Genomic DNA, 21,472 nt, shown 5'->3' on the forward strand with positions numbered 1-21,472 from the left:
AACTTAACCACTCGGCCACTGGGCCAGCCCCTCTCATGTCAGATTTCAATCACCCAACTTACTTTAGGAGGTCTATATCTGTTAGCCCAATTCGGTTACTCCATGATGGAAGGAGATTAAGGCCAGGGGGAGTTAGAGCACAGCGAGGTAGAAAAACCATGGGTTTTAGAGTCTTGAGATGGAGTCCAGTTCTTCTGTCATGGAATTAGTATTTAATCTTTCCAAGCCTCAGTTTCCTACCTGGAAAATGGGGTAATAATAGTTCCTGTTTCATAAGTTATTGTGAATTTGAATTAGCTAATTTGTGAAAAGGGCTTGGTGTACTATCTGGCACACAGAAGACATCTAATAAATGTTAAGTTGTTGTCATTTTTATTAAGAGGCCATGGAACCAAATTTGGACTTAATCAGGAATTACGTGACATAACTAAAGTTATTACTCTGCTCCTAGCCATGCATTTCTGAAAGGCTGCTGAGATTACATAAAACTATACCTTTGCTGATGGTTATATAGCCTTCAGGCACCATGGAAAAATCTGATAGGCAGACCGCAGAAGAATGTTATTTCTTTTGAATTCAGGAATAAACAACACTATTTTTGCTCTTTGGGATCCAAAGGAGAACCCTACACCAAAAAACGGGCGTCAGCATATTGAATGTTTCATCATGATGTGTGCTTATTATTATTTATCATTAATTAAGGGCCATTTATATAACTACAGGGAAATTAACAAACAAAACTCCTTCCCCGTCACTTAGCTAAAAGACTTTAAGAAAAGTCACGGTGATTTTTCTGTTACCTATTTACCATGTTTTACAGCATTACCTCAGAACTTTCATATTAACGAGCCAATCATTTTGCGTTCACAGGTACAGAGTGGTTTAGGCCCACAAGATCGCACACTCTGTTTTGTTATTATAAATCCAGACATTGGTGAAAGTTCAAAGTCAAATTGTCTCCTCAGCCTGCTCCTGCATGGCAGGTAGACTAATAAATGAGGCACCTTCCAATAGAGATGTGCTTATTCATATTTAATAGCAAGAGACCTTTTTTCTTTTTAAACTTTTGTTTAAACAACAGCCTAAAATTTTGCCACTTTATTCATCATCAAAAGTTAAACTCTTGGTGAGTAATTGCCATCATATATTTCCTAATGTGGACAATTTAGAAAATATTAAAAACGCTTTTAAAAAAATAATCTTATGCCATGAAACATTTACTTTAAGTTAATAAAGTACACGTTTTTCTATTTGAGTTATTCCTCTCTTAACTCTCAATGCTAAAACAACACTTAAGGATTACTTTTGTTCTTACAAAGGACAGAGACTAAACAATACCCTGAGGGGTTACAAAGATGAATAACGTAGTCTTTTCCACTAAAAATGTGGCAATTCAGTAGGTGATCTAGAAGCAAGGTGTTGTCACTAATGGAAGAATGACAGTGGGATAAAACAAAGTTTTCTTTTCTTTTTGAGGAAGATTAGCCCTGAGCTAACTACTGCCAATCCTCCTCTTTTTGCTGAGGAAGACTGGCCCTGAGCTAACATCCATGCCCAGCTTCCTCTACTTTATATGTGGGACGCCTACCACAGCATGGCTTGCCAAGCAGTGTCATGTCCGCACCTGGGATCGGAACTGGTGAAACCTGGGCCGCAGAAGTGGAACGTGAGCACTTAATTGCTGCACCACGGGGCCAGCCCCCAAAGTTTTCAATCATTGCCCAGGTTGATAAGGCAGTACGTGAGATGACAGCCCAAGTTAGAAACTAGCCAAAGGTGTTTTAAGTAACTTACATCATGCTTGTATGTTCTAGGAGGTTTTCTAAGCACTTCACAGAGGGGTAACTCATTCAGTCCTTACAATAACCCTGTGCGGTAGGAGCCATCATTCCCCTTTTTAACGGAGAGGAAACTGGAGTACAGACATGCCAAGCCACTCAGACGAGATGGGAACCCCGGCCGCCTGGCTGAGCAGCTGCTGTACTGAACGACTCTTCTATGCTGCTTCTCAACTCAAATAGGAATTATTACTAGTAGAGTAGCTTTAGGATTTCCGAAATCTCTACTTCTTCAAAACCCCCAAAATGTGGCACATAATAATGTAGATAAATAAAAGATTCAATAACTTTTTCTCTCTTTTAGGAAAGAAGATAAAGATGCTACCACTTTTATCTATGTTTTACTCTAAAATTAAATTCTACATTAAATATATTTTATATACTCTAGTATACAATATGGTTTATGAATTATATGGTTTCTATAATGTCGTCATCTTATATGATGACAATATGCATGTTCCAAAAAAAAAAATTATGTCTCTGTAAGGGATAAATTTCATTTCCATATTTTCCAGGAATCAATCATTTTGAAAATACCCTTTCATACCATAATAATAGTTTCTTGTGTAGAATTGTTAACTGTTAGTAAATAATATCCTATTTACTGGTATGAAACACTGATGATAATGTTTACAAAATTGCTCTTGGTTGAAAAATGCATCTTTATGTTAACAATAGCAACTAGAGCAGATTCAGTTTGGTAGGGTACTTCTTTCAGAAAAAAATACAAAATTAGGTGCAAACAGTGAGTATTGAACTAGAAGAGGTTCATTCCAGTGGTAGGTGCTGACGTTACAGCTTCATCGGCTTCATGGTAAATCCACTACTGCAGATAGCAACTAAAATACATTTTTTAAAAATGCTGTAAGAATAAGAATAAAATAATACCTGAAAAGAATTCTTCACTTTTTTTGCCTCAGAAGGAGCTTGTAACTTTATAAAAATCCCCTCACTTGACCTTTCGCCTCCTTTTTATTTCTCCACTGTCTGGAAAATGCTGCTCACAATAGATCTCTGCATTTTGTGAGGTGAGGAAAAAGAGAGGGTCAGTGACTCGCTCCAGGTCACAGAAGCCTGTCACGGCCCGGCCTGAGCTCTTTCCATGATACTTTCAGCATATGAATTTGGAGAAACAATTCCTATTTTGAGTCAGATATGAAGAAGCTTCTTCTCTTAGTGTCTTTATTCTTGTTTTACCAGAGAAGAAACTAAGTTTGGAGAAATTTACAACAAAGCAAAGCACTAACTCTCAAATTCCTGAGTATGGAACATTGTTTAACCTGTAAACCAGTAGCGCTGTTGGAAAAAAATATTTCATTTTGACATGAGACAGAACTTCACCACTTGTCTTTTTTCTAGAAATAATCACTTTTTTTTTTTTTCCCCCAGAAGAGCCGTAATTTTGAGAAAACTACTTTGCTCAGTACTGGCGGGGGTCTTTTCTCTACCTTATTTTCATGTTTCTTTAAAGTCGTCATAATATGGACTTCAGCCATATGGGGGAAAGGAAATAGCTCGACAGGTGCTTGGCTCTTCAAGTTTGGATTTTAAAGTCTTCATGTTTCTACATGTATTCAAATGTATTTTTTAGCTTTGTCTTCTTTCTTTCCCTGTGTTTATCTCTCACTAAATTGTTTATGTTATAAAAGAACGTATGGGGATAATAAAACAAATAGAAAACCCCTAGAGTTTGACACAGGGCTGTGTGCATTATCACTTCCAACTATGTTTCTATAGTAACACTTCACATACTTTTTTATTGTAATAACAGTAATTCTTGGTTGCTCCTACTTGCCAGCCACCATATATTATCCATACCCAATCCTCAAAACAGTCCTAAAGGGTAGGTGTTATTTGTCCCATCTTACTAATGAGAAAAGCAGTGGTTTAGCAAGATTAGATAACTGGACTAAGATGGTTCAGTAAGTGTTGGAGCTGTGATTCAACACGGGTCTAAGTGCCTCCAAGGCTACTGCCCTTTCACCATATCCCACCTTTCAGATTAGAAATACATCATAGTTTTGGGGTCCCCCGCAGCTATTGTGGTGGCCAGCCTTGAGGATGGCCCCATACGACCCCCCTCTCTTGGTATTCCAACCCTTGTATTATTCCCTTCCACGCTGAATACACAGGGGTGACCTGTGTAACCAACAGGATATCGCAAAAATGCAAAATACTTGCTGATGTGGTACTGCTTCAGGGAAAGGGGATCCCAGGCCGAGAAAAAACAAGTGCAGGGGCGTGAAGATATCAAAGTGTGTGGCGTGTGGGAGGGCTTATTTATCAAACTAAAATTTAATGTTTATTAAGTTCTTACTTCTTTCAAATCTATTTTAATTCAATTTTACAATAGTTACTTTTTTAATTGTATTTTTTGTGAGGAAGATTGGCCCTGAGCTAACATGCGTTGCCAATCTTTCTCGTTTTTTGCTTAAGGAAGATTGTTGCTGGGCTAACATCTGTGCCAATCTTCCTCTATTTTGTATATGGGACGTCACCATGGCAGGGCTTGAAGAGCAGTGTGTAGGTCCGCACCAGGAATCTGAACCCATGAACCCTGGGCCACTGCAGTGGAGCACTCAAACTTAACCACTACACCACCAGGCCAGCCCCAATTAAGTTTATTTTTAAACTTAGTGTGAAATTAAGTTTATATTTAATTTATGGAAACGGAAATTTCAGCCTATATTGCTGCTTGTAGCCTTTTAGTTCTGTAATTTTTTCCCTCTCTTTTCCCAATTGCAAGGATAAAACATTTGGGACAACAGTGAGGCAACCAGTTCAGATCTAATCACATCATTGTGGAGCAGTGAGACGGTCCTGGGCTGTGAATCAGAAGGTCTGATACCTCATTTGACTTTGCCACTAGCTCTCCTCCCTGCATCGAGCACATTCTTGACTTGTGTGCCCTGACTGTTCTGCTGAGCTTCAGCCTTCCTGCGATGGGCTCAGCAGCACCCCAGTAAGGGTCAGCCTTGCTTATCAACTCAGGGAGCTCTTTATTTACCCATCACACACCACCATTTATTTATCCATCTAACGTTTATTGTTTTCTACTTTGTGCTAGGACCTGTGCTGAGTGGCTAGTTAGAAACCAAAGGCAGCAGAGTGAGGAAGAAAGACAAATATAACAGCAAGTGTGACTTGGTGTGTGATAAATACTCCAATGGAAGTAACCAAAAGGTATAGTGTGAGCACTGAGAAAGGGAGCTAGGTGGCAGGGTAGGCTTTCTGAAAGCGTGAGACCTGCTCCAGTTTTGAAGGACAGCTCAGAATTCACTCTGCCAGCGTGTCATAGGCAGAGAGGAAGGGGCAAAGACCCAGAACTACTGTGCCTGGCTGGAGCAGGGTCTTCATGGGGCGTGAAGACGGTAAGAGATGTGACTCGGGAGGCCCACCGGGTGACAGAGGGTCGTTCTCAGAGTCCAGAGGGCGACTCTGTGAGATAAAGGAACACACTTGTACGACTTCACTGTTCCTGCTTCCAGGTTTCTTTCTGCTTTTGCAGGAGCATGTTTGGAGTGAGGCTCGTTCACGGCACTTTGCTCTGCCCTGTGGGTTTATTGGAGAGAATAAAATGGAAGGTTTCTTTTTCTCCAGTATCATCCTGGCAGCTGTTAGCTTTTCACATTAGGCAAAGTTTATTTTGTTCCACTAAGCTTTTGAAATGGGCGGTTTATTTCTAGATTAAGTATTGCAACAAGGGGATTAACGGGAAACATGTTGTGGGAAATTATAGTTTGGAGAGTTGGGCTAATAATTTAACCTTCAAAGTGTGTCCGCATTGCCTGCCCTCTATATAGCGGGGGGATGTGCCTTTTGCCGAGAGATTGGAGCACCTGGAAGGAGGAGCTGGGGCTGAGGCATTTATTTACTTCACAAGAGTCTCTTCTTATCACAGAGTTTCTTCTATGTGCTAGGTGCTGGGGATAGAAAGGAGAGGATGTACTCCCAGCCTCTAAGAGCTCTAGGTGATAAATGATGTACCATTATTTTCCTGTGGCTCTCTCCCACTGTCTTACAATGATCACAGCTAGCAGTAGAACATTTGCTGTGTGCCAAGCACTTCGTATATTACCTCATTTAATACTCTCCACCATCCTATGATTCTCCTCACTTCACAGTTGAGGAAAGTGAGGCACGGAGAGATTGCAGAGCTAGAAAGTGACAAAACTAGATGGATGCCAGGCAGTCCTCCCCATACAGAGCATCTGTGTGCAGATTATGGGAAGCAGTCCACTACTATTTGTTAAATGAAACTACTCATCATCCTGTTCTTTCCCCAATCCTCACAAGCACATGGTGTAAATACCATTGTCTCTTTACAGATAAATTTAACTGAAACCCACAGAATCACATAATGAGTCAGCACAGAATCAGAATCCCAGGTAGGTCTCCTTAACTTTCCTCTTTCAAACAGAGTAGTGTGCCTGCGTCTGAAACCAGTGACCTCTCTGGAGTTGAAAAAGTCCCTCTGGGTGGGATGGAGAAACTGAATTACATGACCTTCGAAGATGGATTAGATTTTTGGAAACAGTCCAAATAATCGGAAGCCAAGCCAGGTGAATAAACTGGTCAGCGACGTATGATAGTGCCATTTTGGTCATGCACTACCTGAGCTCATTTTAGCGGCTTAATTTTGCCACACAGCAACAACAGAAAACCTCTTTTCCTTTTCTGTTACTTGCTTTCCTCATCTAAGCAATATAGAGGATAACCATAATCCATCTATTATAGTGAAAGGCCACCAAGATTTATAGGGTCACGTCTGTAAAAAGTTCCCATGAGTAAGGCACTGCGCAAATAGAAGAGGCGGTTATTATTATTACTGCTGGGTTACACAGAAGCACTCATTCATCACTTATGTACTTCTTGGCAGGGCTTCCCAATTTGCCTTCGTGTAGCTCCACATAGTTACACACAGAAGCAACTCCCAGAACTTTCAATTTAATTACCCTTGCCTGGTTTTGTTTTGGTAAACACAGAGGTGAAAGAAAGAGAGAGAGCGATATGAAGTCGTGTAAATAAACCTGATTTTTTTTTTTATCTGTTACAATAAAAAGCTTCCAATGAAATTGGGGACTTTAAGTTGAACTCATCCAAAATAGATTTCCATGAGGTTTAAAAACTTCTTTTAAAAAACAAGTCAAGGATTAAAGCATAGGTTATTAAATTGTACTTTTATAAAAAAAATTTTAGATGTTCTGGAAAATTGAATGTAGTGAACACTGATCAAAAACATTTTTGTAACATTAGTTTTTCTAGAAATATTTTCAAAATTGCCAAAAATGAGGGACTGATAACAAGCAGTAACAAGCCAACATGCATTCCACTCCCGAGTTCGTTCCCCCAGCTGGCAGAATCACATCCATTCCTTTGCTCAGCACTACAACGTACATGGCCTGGGTCAAGTTCCATAGATACAAAAAGCTCAGATCTGTCGGAGAGCACAGACACAGAATTAGAATCCGGGGCAGATCCAGGTTTTGTGGGCCTGAAGCCTATAGAAGTTTAGGATGTTCTTTAAGAAAAATTACGAATAAAAAATTAGGTACTAAAGTGAATATCTATTTAGAGTCAGGAAAGAAGTCAAATTATTAAATCGAAAAAGCTGACAAATTTCATAAACATCTCCAAATCTACAAAAGTAATGTAACACTCCTGTGAATTAACTGCGTGACATACGCTATGATATTGTCTTAGAACTTTTAGCTGATACTCATTCATCTCTTCATTTGGCAACAGTTTTGGAGTATTTTCGATAAAGAGATAATTTAGTCTTTTCTCTAGAAACAGCTTAGTTTTTGTTGATAGCTAGACATTTTCTTTCAGATTCAAACCTCTTCTTGATAATGTTGTGCTAAGATGTGATCTGCTATGTGACACACACAGGGGCAAGGACTGTTTTTAGTATTACCTTGCGTTTTGCCCCTAAACACAGGAATTCTGAGAAATTGTGCACTTAGCCTAAAGATGTTTGGTGTACTTATAATTATATCAGCTGCATTATCAAGTATGTAGTCCTGACAGGAGACAATTTCTGTTTTGACTTGGCATTACTGAGACCAGAATCCACCACTTAAAATGTACACATCTGGTGACTGAAAGAATTTGCCAGAGACTAGCTTCTGGCTCAGTACATTTCCAACTTTGTTTCTCTTCTTTTACCCACGTACTTCTGATGCATGTCACCTTTAGGACATGTTTATATCATGATCTCATCTCTGGCCCTGTACTTCTGTATCGCCAAGCAGGGTGAATTGGCTTAGTGGGTGGTGGGAGTATTCCTGGATGACCAGCAATAACTTATGTGCACAAGGAAATAATGGCAAATCACATAAATATATTCCACTAATCCCAAACTAAATGTAGCTCCAAACAACTTTCCCTTCGCTCAGAATGCCAAAAATGCGCCTGGCTACCTGACTGGAGAAGTTGAAAGAGGGAAAATTGGAGTGGAGAGAGAGAGCAATCATAACTGTGGTTAAAATACTGTCTGAAAAGTTTACAAAAATGTGTAACTATGTGAACATCTTGCTAGGGACACTCCCAGGGCCTCGGAAGGGGCCTATATAACTGAGGGTAGAAGCTTATGCTTCACTGGCTTTATAATAAGCACTCCTCTGGTGGTAGCGCATTCTGATAAGTCGTTAACATGGGAAATGGTGCCAATAAATAAGAAAAGGCTGCTGGTTCTGAGGGGTGGAAGTAGGAGGCTACGGAAAAGTCTCCCTGGATATTATTCTAGACCTTCAGGAGGTACATCTTGAAAGATGAATAGGAATTTTCAGGCTTCCAGGATGTTCAAAAGTCTGGTGACAAGAGAGAGGACATGTATTGAGAGAATATGAGTGCTTTATATAAACAGACAGAGGGGAAGTGACTGGCGAAGTTTGGGAAAGCATCTGTAGGTCTACTCTCACCTGGCAACTTTAGCTGCTGGGGAGTTCTGTTCTCTCCTGCTTGTAAAATTCTAACTCTCCTATCACAGAGGTCTTCTCCTCTGCACTTCACCTCTTCATTCTAACTTCTAAGGCCCCATTTCACTACATCCTGGTGCGCTTCCTTCTCTGTCTGCCTTCTGACTTACCACCCCTCACTCTTCTCTGAGGCTCGGCAGAGTTCATAGGTCCTGCTACCTCGACCTTACCTACTAAAAATAGATTTACTCCTTTCACTGAAATACCTCCGCCTGGCCACCAACATGCTCGGGACACTAATACTATTATATATTCCCTTAACCCAATTTTGCTTTCTTTGACTTCTACCTCATTATCCCTGCTCCTGCAGAAGGAAGCCCATTTCCCAGAACTCAGCTTCCTTCAGCTTCTAAATATTACTCTGATCTCTACAACTCCAGTGAACAGGAGCTGAGGCCATAGGCTTACTTCGTGAAAACGGGTCCTGCTCAGATGTCTACTGTGTTCTTGTTTTCAGGTACCAAATAGCACTCCTATCCTTTCCTTAACAGCAGGAGAAGTGGTGGTGCCATAGCTTCCCTCTGTTCTCTGCCCCTTCTAATTTATCCTCCAGGCCACCCAGTGATCTTCTAAAGCGCGGCCCTGATCGTGTCACGCCCCTGCTTCGAGCTGCCTGCAGGCTGAGGTCCAGCATGAGCCCTGCTTCTTCTCTCCCACTCGCCTGTGTTCTAGACACACAGATGACCCCTCGTTTTCTGACACCTCGTGTTTTCCCTGTCTTCCTTGCCTTCCTACACTTGCCTTGCCTTCCACGGAACCCTTTCATACCCGTACACAGCCTCCTTATCTGAGAGATCACGGAATCACCTCCTGCAGGAAGCCTTCCCAGACTTCTTCTTCCACACGCAGAGGGAGCTGTTCTCTGCTTTGTTGCCTCATAGCATCTGTGACTTCCATTATAGGATTTAAGTTCATTTGCATTAAAATTATTTATTAGCCTACATCCTATGATTCATTGTGAAATAACATATTATTAACAACAACAATAACAACAAAAATAACAACAAATAACACTCAGTTTCCTGGTCCATAAAGAGGGGGTCCTAATAAGAAGAGTTGCTGTGAGGGGTAAATTAAATTATGTAACATGCCGACAGAAGGTGCTAGATAAATGTTTGCTCCCTAAGCTATTACTAATAAACAGGACAGAATTTTGTGCAGTCATCCATAAGTTAGTATAATAACTATATGTAAAAATAGAGAATAGGTGAAAAAAGCAGAAGACAAAATTATATATCTCTGTCTACATACCATTGCTATAACTATGTAAATGCTCTATATTCAAATAGATACAGATAAAAAGGCAACAAAAAATGAAAATAGTTTTGTAAGGGTTGTGAGGATATGGATGATTCTTAAACTTTTGATTTCTTCTAGCTGTTTCCAATAGATATGAAATAAAATTGAGGACTCTGAAAGAAAAAATAGCAGGAGAAGTGGGTTTGGCTAAGAAAAAGCAAGGCTCTTGGGAGAAGAGAGGGAAGGGAAGAAGGGCAGACATTTCCTCTTGCCCTCACTACTGGCAGCTGGAAGAGTAGAGGAGTAGAGGGAGAGTGGTTGGAGCCACTAAGCGGAGGCATGATGAGTGTGACGGCAAGGCTGCCTTGGACCTGCCAAGGTTATTGTTGACTGCAGCCTAGAGTGGTCCCCAACGCAGAGCACAGGAGTCTGAGCAGGCCTGGGCTGGTCCCACCCTGGTCCCACATTTCTGCTTAACGCTGCTTCATATTTGCCCTCCTTGGTTGCCATCTTGGACCTTGTTTGTATACCCAAGGCCCGTGGCAGCCCATTCTACACGTTAGCTCTGCTGGGCAACTTTCACCTTTGCCGGAAACTGAGATAGAGTGATACTCTAAAGAGAAATGTTTTGGGAAAACAAGTTTCTTGAAAGCAAGAGATCTAATGGCTGATTTGCATAATAAATCTCCAAAAGCTAATTAATTCAATAGAAATTTCTGATTTTTACTTGCTAAATGACTAATTTGTGGAACTATTAATTCACCAGAGCCTTTTTCAGTCAAGTACTTACAAAGTTTACAGTAATTCATGTTTTTCAAAGGCTGCCCAATGTTCTGCATATTTTGGGAAATGATGATTTCTTGTGAATTTTGAATGTTGAGGTACTGTGCACATTGTGAATGTGAAAGATTTTCAAATGAGGAACATCTCAGCGGAGGCCAGGAAAGCACTCAATAGTTTCAATAACCTCTTAGAGACCTTAATTAGAAGGGAACCTTGTTAACCTAAGAAAGGCTTATGAAACCTGAAATGTTAAAACATTCTCTTTAAAATCAGGAACAAAACAAGAATGCCTGGCATTACTACTTATCTTCAACATTATAATGGAGTTCTTTGCTTGTAGAAGACTGAAAAGGAGCAAAGATCAGAAAAGTAGAAACAAAATTTGTATTACTTCAAATAGTAGTAATGTCTACAAGAAAACCTCTTAGAGTCTACAGATTAATTATTAAAAATAAGATTTTGCAAGGATGTTGAATATAAGATCAATTTAGAAATTTAATTACATCAACAAAAAAAGGCAGTTAAAAAATAGACATGTTGAAAAAATCCTCCTCCTGTGTTAATAAGGGAAATGCACATTAAAACCACATCAATGTGCCATTTCTCATCTTTCCAATTGGAAAAAATTAAAAGGTTAGACAATATAGATGTTGTTGAGACAGCAGAATAACTGCATAACTGAGTAATGATACGGAACTTTGGGACACAATTTAATATTAATGAGTAAAATTAATCGTGTGCATCACCTATGACACAGCAGTTTCTCTCCTAGGTACATACGTTAGAGGCAGTCTCACACAGGCCCACTGGGAGACATGGGCAAAGATGTAGCAGGGCTTGAATGAGCAAAAAACAGGAGATAATAATCTATGGGGGCCAGAATGCCCTCCTAAAGTGAGCATCACATCTTGATACTCTTCTACTCTAAACCTTCCAGTGGCTTCCTATCACCATTAGAATAGAATTCTAACTCCCTTCATCCTCTGCTTCTCTCTCCGATTGATTTCATCGTGCGTCCCTCTCCCCAGGTTCCTCAAGACACAAGATCTTCCCCACCTTGGGGCAACATGCTCCTTCCCTGGTATTCCATGGTTGGCTCTTTTTTCATCCTCTAAATTGGCCTAAATATCACTTCCTTAGAGAGTCCTTTACTTGCCCCTCCATCTAAATTAGTTTTCCTCATCTTATTCTCTATCTTAGCCTTGTATTTGTTTCCTATAGTAACATACATTAATATTCGAATTATGTATGTATGTGAGTATTCATTCATAATTTTTTTGTCCTGTCTTCGACATTAAACTAACAGCCTCAAGGAGAGTAGGGAGTAAGACCGTCTTGCTTATGATTGTATCCCCGGTGCCTTCCACACAGCCTGGCATAGAATAGTTACTCCGTAGGTCTTTGTTGAATTGAATGATTGAATAAAAACACTGCGTAAATTGTATCTGTGCCTACTTGAAGTAGTTTGTTGATCTGAGAGTACGTTTTATTAGCTCTAGTTCATGGAAGGGATAATCGGATAGCACAACGGCCACATAAATTAATAACATTTATTTAGAAGGTAAAGGGAAGTGTTTATCTGGTCTTATTTTTGCCCTCAAATAATTAACCAACATGTACCTGAATGCGTCTACAAATTATTTTCAATAATTTTATATATAATACATTAAATAGATCTTTGAACTAGAATAAAACTCCTCCAATGCCAAAACTGTTTGGAGATATGTGTAATGTTTTTAGGTTGGTTCTAATACACATTGGGGGAAAAAAAAGCACTTATAGATATTGATATTGAATATTCTAACATGCACATGAAATAGGCCTGGGCTTTTTTTGAAAGAGGCTTGAATTTAGGTTGATGCAGGGTTTAATTTTATTTTTATTTTCTATTTGTTTATCTATAATCATTTAAATTGTATGTATTACATTTATTTAAATTATACTTCATGGATTTTATATAATTTTAACGTTTATTTATGTCTATGCATTTTGATTTAATTTTATTTTTCTTGGTGAGAGCTTGAGCTCCAAAGAAGAGTTTGCCCTAGTGTTCACATTAGAGATGGATTAAGCAGAAAAAGCAATTTGAGAAACACGCAAAATCAGCAAAATATAGAAATAATGCAAGAGTTTTACATTTTCAATCACAGAAATTGTGCTCTTGTTCAAACAACCACATTGCATCATTTTAATGATGAGTGTAAATATTAAGCTAACTTTCAAAAAGATGTATTTAGCAACATTTTGCATAAATTCAGACTCAGTCTCTAAAACTTCTTCTTAAAATTATTTAATTTTGTATTTATAACCTGACATTCTGATATGTGAACACCATTATTTGAAATGGAACTTCTTTGTTTTCTATTTAACTTTTAAAAGCTATAATTTTGAGCACTTTTTTGTGTAAATGATTTAAAATAAAACAAATGATTGGCTTTCTGGATATGGTTCTATGTAAAAGTCAACTTCAGGAGTGGAGGTCATTCCTCTGCCTTCATCTGAGACGTTTACATGAAAGTTACATTAAAGTTTTCATCAAAGTTGGATGAGAAACTTTTTTTATAATTGATTTCCACTCCGCTTAATTTCTACCTTTTATATGTTGCTAGAGAATTATTATGAGACAAAATGAATAAAGAGTTAATAAATGAATTTTCATTAAAAATATGCAATTATCAGAATAGTATTGATATAGATATTCACATTTACAGCTAAAAAGGACATGTTCTGGATCTGGTCAAAGCTGTTGTAAATCACTGTATGTACAGTAAATAGTTGAACCAGAGCAGCTAGTGCTATTTTAATATTTAATCTAGAAGGCCAAAAAGTGGGCAATTATTTTAATATTTTAATAGCGACTATTTTAATAATAGCACAGGCTATTTTGACACCAGAGTAAGGTTTTTGGGTTAACTGTTTGCCTTTACTTCCTATGAACCTGAGAGTGAATCAGGAACTGAGGAGCTGCATAGCTGGCCAGTTATCCGGTACTAAAAAGTCCTAAAGAAGGCACCAACAATTACTTTCCCTTAATAGTGGTAATAGTTCTGTTTGCTTAGCTGATCACATCTCTTGCCATGTCCCCCCTTCAAATCCACTGACCCAGATGTCTAGGCTGTGCCTTCTCTTTTCCCTTGGCAGATTGCTACCACAGGGGCGAGGAAGGAGCTCTCCATGGAACACCCGTCAGGTGGCAGAGGCCATCAGTGGGGCAGACAGCATGTACCCACCTGAGAAACACCGAGCTGGGGCTGTCAGCAGAGCTGTGTGGGGCCTCGGCGTTGGGCTTCCTTGGGCTGCCCGGAATCTCAAACCGGAACACTATGTCGCTGGAAGACGATGTCTTTTTCTTCATCATTGTGTGCTTGTCGATCACTAAGTTAAGAAATAAGCTCAAAGGCTCATTTCTGAATTTCCCCAATAATGTGAAAATCTCTTGACTTTTAGCTCTGCTCAGTTCCCGCATTGCAGGAAGCTCTGTTTTCACATGACTCCTAATCTAGCCGAGGCTATTTTTTTTGAAGTCAGTTAATGAGTAACATGTAAGTATAACACAGAGTGGATTTCATCCTACCCACGTTTGCTTTAAAGGAAAAATAAACGTGTTTGGGAAATTTAGCTTTCAGTTTACTGGTACGAACACCACACAACCCTGTGGACTAAGGCAGAAAAGTCTATGGAAAAGTAAAGACTTAGACAAAACAAAACGATGAGGTGCAGAGACGGGTAACATCTAAGCATTAACGGCAGAGGTGCTTTTTCTAATCCCCTGGGCCTGACCAGCAGCGTGAAGAATGTGGATGTGCTTTATGTCTTTGCACATACATGAAATAACCAGCCCCCCAGCGTGTTGCAGCCAGTGCTTGGCAAGACGCGCAGGAGCTTGAAGGCTGTGCTGCTAGGGCCCCGGGGCCTGTGGAGTTCTGGAGTTCTTGGGAAAATGAAAGGTACAAAGTCAAAGGAACCTGAGCGTTATCTATTTTGCTGCGTTACAGGAAGCTGTGACCTGTACCCAAACAACAACAACGACAGCAAACAAATAAAAGACACTAGAAGGCAAGGGCTCCAGCTCCATCTCCGTTGTTTGCTGGTTGAGTAACCAAGCACGAGTGATCCCAACCCTGCTGAGCTTGGTATCTGCCATGCCTATCTCCCAGGATTAGGATGAAGTTATGTAGGAGAATATGCTGTGGAAATTTCCAAATCTGTTATATATTATCGTTGCTGTTATTTAGCACCCATTTAAGCAGAAAGTTCAGAAAATGAATTTCTTTATGTGACAATCTTCAGTCACTTAATGTTCATGCACAAGGAGAACATCGGTGTCTCTCCACCAGTGTTCCTAGGAGCAGTGAAGGATTTGGTCCTAAGCAGCTATGTTCTCTCTCTCCTTGTTCCCCTTGTGATTAGTCAATGCCATTGGGGAATGACTGGCTTAAGTGAAGTACACAGATTCTGACTGTGGAAGAGAGCAAAGTTTCCTAGCAAATCAAACCTTTAGCCTTCGCCTCCTCAGCACTTTGCTCGAACCAGCTGATAACCAGCCAGGGACAGTTCTGTGCCGCTCTGTGTGCAGTACTAACTCTAAGCACACTTTTGAAGTCAGACGAAGGATTTCACCAGAGCCAAACAGAGCGAACAACTTATCCCAGTTTGTCGGAGGTTTTCCTGGTATTGCCGCTGAAGGCCCCGCATCCTAGGAATCCCTTAGTGCTGGGCAAACCGTGACAGGCGGCCACCCCAGTTCCCAGTACCACCATGCTGCAATTCTGGTGGTGCACTGCACCCAGCTCCCCTCCTTGTCCTTCCTGGATAAGCTAAGCTATACTAAAGTATTGGATTAAACAAACCAATCATACTACCTCATATAACAGCAGCAACCTGCAAGGTAGTTTCTGCTTCCTGTAAACAAAAAAGTCTAATAAGCACAGATATTCATAATAATGAAACATAATATGTTACTCTCTGAGGGGGGTTTGGAATTTAACCGGAGGCAATGCTTAACATAGAGCAAAATGTTTCTTAAGGAGGAAATTCCAATGTCAGCAGCCAGTCTTTGGATATATTTTTTAATAGAGAAGCCTTCTTTGTACTCATTCAATCAAGAATATTTTATTAGCAAGGCTCCATGCTAGCTGCCGTGAGTGGTACAAAAAGATTTTAAGAAAGGGGTCCTTGCTTCAAAAATGTAGCTAGGAAGAGATAATATACAGAATTGAAAAGTTAACTAACAATAAAAGAGGGAGGAAGACAGTAAATCAGGCTATTTTTTCTTGACTCCCTGAACCACCTAATCTCTTTTGAGTCTATGTAGCATCTCTGCTAGATAATTTCATAATAACATCTTATTTAATCCTTGCCAAAACCACATTTTTACTGCTAACGAAACTTACCTTAAAAAGGTTAAGCAACTTGGCCACAACTAAGTAGTTATAAGAATGTGGTCATGCCAGAATTCATTCATTCAACAAATGTGTATTGAGCATTCACCTTTAAAAGGAGTTAAGATCATTTGAGATTGGGGTGATTTAGAAAAGCCTAATGGAAAATGTGGAGTCTGAGTTGAGCTCTGAAAAATGAGGAGACATTGGAAAAACAGACAGGGATGAGAGTAGAGCTCATGAACAAATAAATAGGCACGGACCAGGTGTGTGGGAGAATGGAGAGTTTGTGTTGGCCAGGTAGGGGAGGAGCCTTAAATATTTGGATGGACGCTGTATTATGAAAGACCCTGAATGCCAGTGGGTTGTTCAAGCTTTGTCTTGTAGGTAATGGGAATAAGATGATGAAAGATTGGTTTGATAGCCATGGGCATGATGCTTCAGAAGCAGAAAGAGATGAACTGGACCATTACTGCAATCATCTGGTGATATGGTTATTTCATTTAGGCAGCGACTGCCAGCCTATGGGAGCAGCTCCGAAGTAGTTCCAAGAGTATTCACTGAACTCTTATGTAAGATGTTGAGTTAATTCCTTATCATAAGAAATTGTGTCAAAGATGAGGTTTGCTGAAAGTCTAGAGCAAGAGTCGCAAACTGAAATACCTTCAAGTGCCAGAAAGGTAAGTAAAGCTATAAGGTGGCACTAGAAGCCAACAGAGTGGTAGAAAAACACAGGGCTTCTGCCCTCCCCAGGGGCATTCAAGTTTTAAATGTAACAGATCCTGGTGGGAGGGGCAACCTGAACCTGTCCGAGGGTGGGATTCAGCTGTGGCTTGCTCCCTGAAGGTTACTTCTTGATATGAGCTGCTTATGCTAAATCTTTCAAAATTTGCTAGTAGTTATGTTTGGACTTTATATTCAAACGGGAATAAGGTTCTGATGGCACACGACCCCTGAAAGAAAATGTGAATTCTGACTGCTTAATTTTTTAAGATTAATGGCAGTTGACTGCTGTGCCCCAATCCATATCAGCAGGCACACAGCTGCCACTGTCTGACCCCTTTGACTGGTTAGATGCAGCCTCTGCTCAAGGCACTCGTAGCCTTTGCCACAGCTTTCATTTTTGTGTGTGAAAATTAAAACAAAGACCAGGCAATCAAAGATAAACAACTGGAGTAGGACGTTTACGTCAATAGAACTATAAAAGGAGTTACACACTGGCAAAAAATGAATAATCTATGATGACTAGAATACAACTAAAATAAAGATAGCAGAGACTCTTTTATATCCATTCATGGAAATTGAAATTAAAAAACAAACCAAACAAGGCAAAAGCTGACAGCTAGCAGACAGTTTTAAGTAAGACCACCAGTGATTCAAGTATCTCATTTTTTTGATGCTCTCCAATAAGTCACAATATTATATCTTTATAAATAGAGATTGTAAGAGAGTCTGACATAGAAAAGAGAACAATGAATTTGAGTTCTGCCACTTGGTATGTTCAGTTAATGTTTCTGGACTTTTTTTTTCCCTTCTACCAAAGGAAGACATATAATGCTGGACTTGGCCTGCTGACATGTTCTGTTTGGCATTTACTATATAAGTAGAAATTTCTTATACATTTCATGTAAAACATGGTTATCTGGCCTTGCCTAGAAAATCAGATCTGGCAAGAGTATGGCAATAGTTGGGTGGCACTAAGTAGTAGTGCCCCCTTGTGACACGGCTGCACTTTGCACTTTGCTGCAGTCTCCACCCTTCCTCATTGTCTTACTCTGCCTGCTTTGAGTCACTGGTTCTCATAACCTGCATTTGAGTTTAAAACCCTGGGCCCAGATGATGTTAAAAATCTTCTCTACCTCTAGTTTTCCTTCCTTAAACCCTGCTCATTAAAGTTTTACTATAAGAATTTTTTCTTTCTTCACTGAAACAAGCTCCATAGTTCCAAGAATTTAGTCTTGTGCCATGATGATAATCTTTGGTTATTATATCCAGCCCTTCTCAAGTCCACAAATAGGGAACAAATATGCCTACTGGTGCTAGGCTAGATAGGGGGTGGGGAACACATGCCTGTATATGCTCCTCCTCCTCCTCAAGGTGTGGGAATTGGATGTTGAGGCACAAGACCAAACTGAAAACACCAGAGAAGCAAAGCTTCCAAACCAAGCTTTCCAGAGGCACACGGAATTTAAATTTCCATTTATAAATAAATAGATCTCCTCTACAAGTAAGCAACGTTACAAATATTTGTGCTTTAAGAGTTATCTGGTGGATTATGCTGTGTTCAGGGCAGGATTCATAAAATTAGTCTGTATACTCTAAGCACATACTGCTGCCATCTGGGCACAGAAGCGTGTGGTCTGGGGAAATTTCTGGCGATTCAGACTTCCTCATGGAGTAGCCATATATAGAAAACGAGTGTCTGGGTGTAGAGTGAATATACCTGCATTCCTGGAGTGGGCTGTGTGATGTCGTGGTTTGGAGCGTGGGCTTGGGGGTCAGGTTGTCTGCATTGAAGGCTGGCTCCATTATTTCCTTGTTGTGTTGCTTTAGAAAGGTGCTTAACCTCTCCGAGCCCCTGTCAAAAATAATAAGAATAGTGTGTGCCTCAAAAGTCTATTTTGAGGGTTTGATGATAATGTAAAGTTTGAGCATGAAGTCTGCACATAGTAAACATTTAGAAAATACTATTGAGGAGGAGGAGGAGAAGATTATGATTTGAGCTGGTTATGCTTTCACTAAAGTTGAGTGGAGTCTTATTATAATAGAATTGAAAGATATGATTTCCTTTTCTGAATGTGACATCAACTGTGGCTGCATGTGACTGTGGATGACCTAATCCCAGAGGGAGAGTGAGTGTTAAAAACTTGGGCCTATGGGTGTTGACAGTGGTGTTAATGCCCTTGCCAGGCAGCCTGGAATATCCCAGTCTAACTAATGGACTAGATCATATCTAAAGCTCTTCCTCTTTCCTCTTTTTATTTTGCTGAGGAAGATCACCTGGAGCTAACATCTCTGCCAATCTTCCTCTGTTCTGATGTGAGCTGTCACCACAACATGGCCACCAATGAGTGGTGTAGGTCTGTGCCTGGAACTGAATGTGGCCACTGAAGTGGAGCGCACCAAACCTAACCACTGGGCCACGGGGTGGGGGGTGGGGGGTGGGGCGGCCCCTCAAGCTCTTTTATTCTGTGGTTTCTATGATTATGATTGGAGAGGAGGTTAGCTCCTCCCCTAAGTCCTGAGCCCTTCTCTGAGAGGGTGCAGAGAGATGATATATGTTACCCTTGACGGAAAACTGTTACTACCTGAAGCAGCTGGTGACTTGAGAGGGAGGTATGCTCCCAGAAAGATCAGAGAGTTGATCTTGCAGTTCCAGGAAACATGGCAATGTCAGACTTAAGGCAAGCTTTCTTTTTGGCCTTTGGCTTGTGATATAAGAGAAAGAAATTTGAAAACGCAAGTTCTTGTTCCAGCCCTGCCACTCACTTGGGCAAGTCTTTGCACTGCTCTTAATTGCCCTTGCTTAAATTTATAAGATGAGTTGAGACCGTTGATTTTAAACATTCTGTTAGTGTAAATTTCTGTTGATTGGTGTATTTATTATTTAAACAGTAGTGTGCTGGTACACTGATTTTCCTTGGGGGAAAAAAGAGCTCTGATTTGTAGCATTTGCCAATTTCAAGAGTGTAAATACTCCCACCATGGCTGATTTTTAAGCTACCAGCATGATGCCACTGAACGGGACTTTGGGGAGAGATGCTGACAATTAGCTTTTGTGAGCCAGTGGGATCTGACTCCCCAAACCACTGTAAACATTGAAACATTCCGACTTCACCGTTTGGTAAAATGTATGAATTTGGCTCAGATTTGACAGACTGTGTTCTCTGATTTAAATAGCATTATCATCTGACAAGTTGCATAGTAGTCATTGTATTTTCTGCCTTTGTTTGATTTTATACAAATTGGTAATTATTTCCAGGGGAATATTTATGAACATCATGTGATTTTTAATGTCCCTGTAAGGGATTATTTTTTGTGGTTAAATATATGTAACGTAAAATTTACCATCTTAATTGTTTTAAAGTGTACAGCCAGTGGCATTAACTACTTTCATAATGTTGTGCCATAGGTGTTAAAAATACACATTTTTTGTTCATAAGACAAAATACACAAAATAAAAAAAGAAAATTAAAAAATCATCTGTAATCCTCAGCCCCCAGAGATAATTACAGTGAACATTTTAGCATCATCAGAATTATGTTTTACTCTAAAGGGTTGTCAGAATAGTTTGGTAATCCTGAAAGTGTATCCAACATTTGCTAAACAGATTTTTATTCTTTTCAAAAGTCCCTAGCATGCAAAGTGAGGACCAAACAGACACATCTTCTCAGTTCCCTCTGCACGGCTGGAGTGTCAGGGGCTGGGGTAGTTGACATAGAGCCAGAAAAGACGTGTTTGGAGAATTCCAGGAAACAGATTTGAGGAAGATTTGTTTGGGAGTAAACATAACACTGGCTGAGATGTTTTTGAGATTAGTCTGGAAACTGGATGGTAGATGATGAGATTTTAGGACAAATGGGGACCATAGAAAACATCTGCTAAAGATACTTCACGTTATGGATCTGTCATTTGTGCCCAGAGGGGTTAGATGACCTACGCAAGGTCACATGAATAATTTGTGGCAGAGCCAGGGCTGCCCTCCTTCGGTCCTGGCCTGGCAGTCTGGCTCCTGTTCGCACCACGCTGCTATACAGAATCCTCCTCCTGTAACTCATGGGCGAATGTAGGCGTGCCAGGGACTCCTGGCAACAGCCCACCTGCTTAATATTGTCTTTCTACAATACAAGAGAGGGACACCGTCACGTAACCTTCAGCCTTTCATTTTCCACTGCTGTTGTGAGAAGTAATAATAGCAAAATATATATATTTTTTACTCTTAGGCACTTTCTGAGGCTCTGCCATTAATTTTAATTTTAAACTTTCCCCCATTCTCTGAATTTCAGGGATTTCCTTCCCATATTTTGTGATTTGATTCCAGGGCCAGCACATATTTTGTTTAAAAACACAGACTCTGTAGGTTTGAATTCTTATGATCACTTAATGGCTTTAGTTTTCTAATCCCTAAAATGAGAATAATAATAGTATTTACCTAATAGATTGGTTGGGAAAATAAATTAGTTAATACTTGTAAAGACTTTGAATATTTTCCTGGCACACAATAAGCACGCAGGAAGTTATTATAATTATT

General features: G+C 39.9%; 1 protein-coding gene and 1 long non-coding RNA gene across 2 annotated transcripts in view; one reads left to right on the plus strand and one right to left on the minus strand.

The window, feature by feature from the left end:
• The window catches only part of GRAMD2B (GRAM domain containing 2B), a 103,351-nt gene extending 89,030 nt beyond the window's left edge, over nt 1–14,321 (minus strand). Inside the window, exon 1 of the mRNA XM_046666725.1 lies at nt 14,071–14,321. Coding sequence (XP_046522681.1) covers nt 14,071–14,306 — 236 coding nt within the window. The 5' untranslated portion in view covers nt 14,307–14,321. The remainder of the gene's footprint in view (nt 1–14,070) is intronic.
• Nucleotides 5,130–14,096, plus strand: LOC124242121 (uncharacterized). Its single transcript, XR_006889381.1, has 3 exons — nt 5,130–5,209; nt 6,167–6,226; nt 13,982–14,096. It is a non-coding gene; the product is annotated as an uncharacterized LOC124242121 (long non-coding RNA).
• Nucleotides 14,322–21,472: the final 7,151 nt, after the last annotated feature.

Source organism: Equus quagga, chromosome 7 (assembly GCF_021613505.1).
Source record: "Equus quagga isolate Etosha38 chromosome 7, UCLA_HA_Equagga_1.0, whole genome shotgun sequence".
NCBI classification, from domain to species: Eukaryota; Metazoa; Chordata; class Mammalia; order Perissodactyla; family Equidae; genus Equus; species Equus quagga.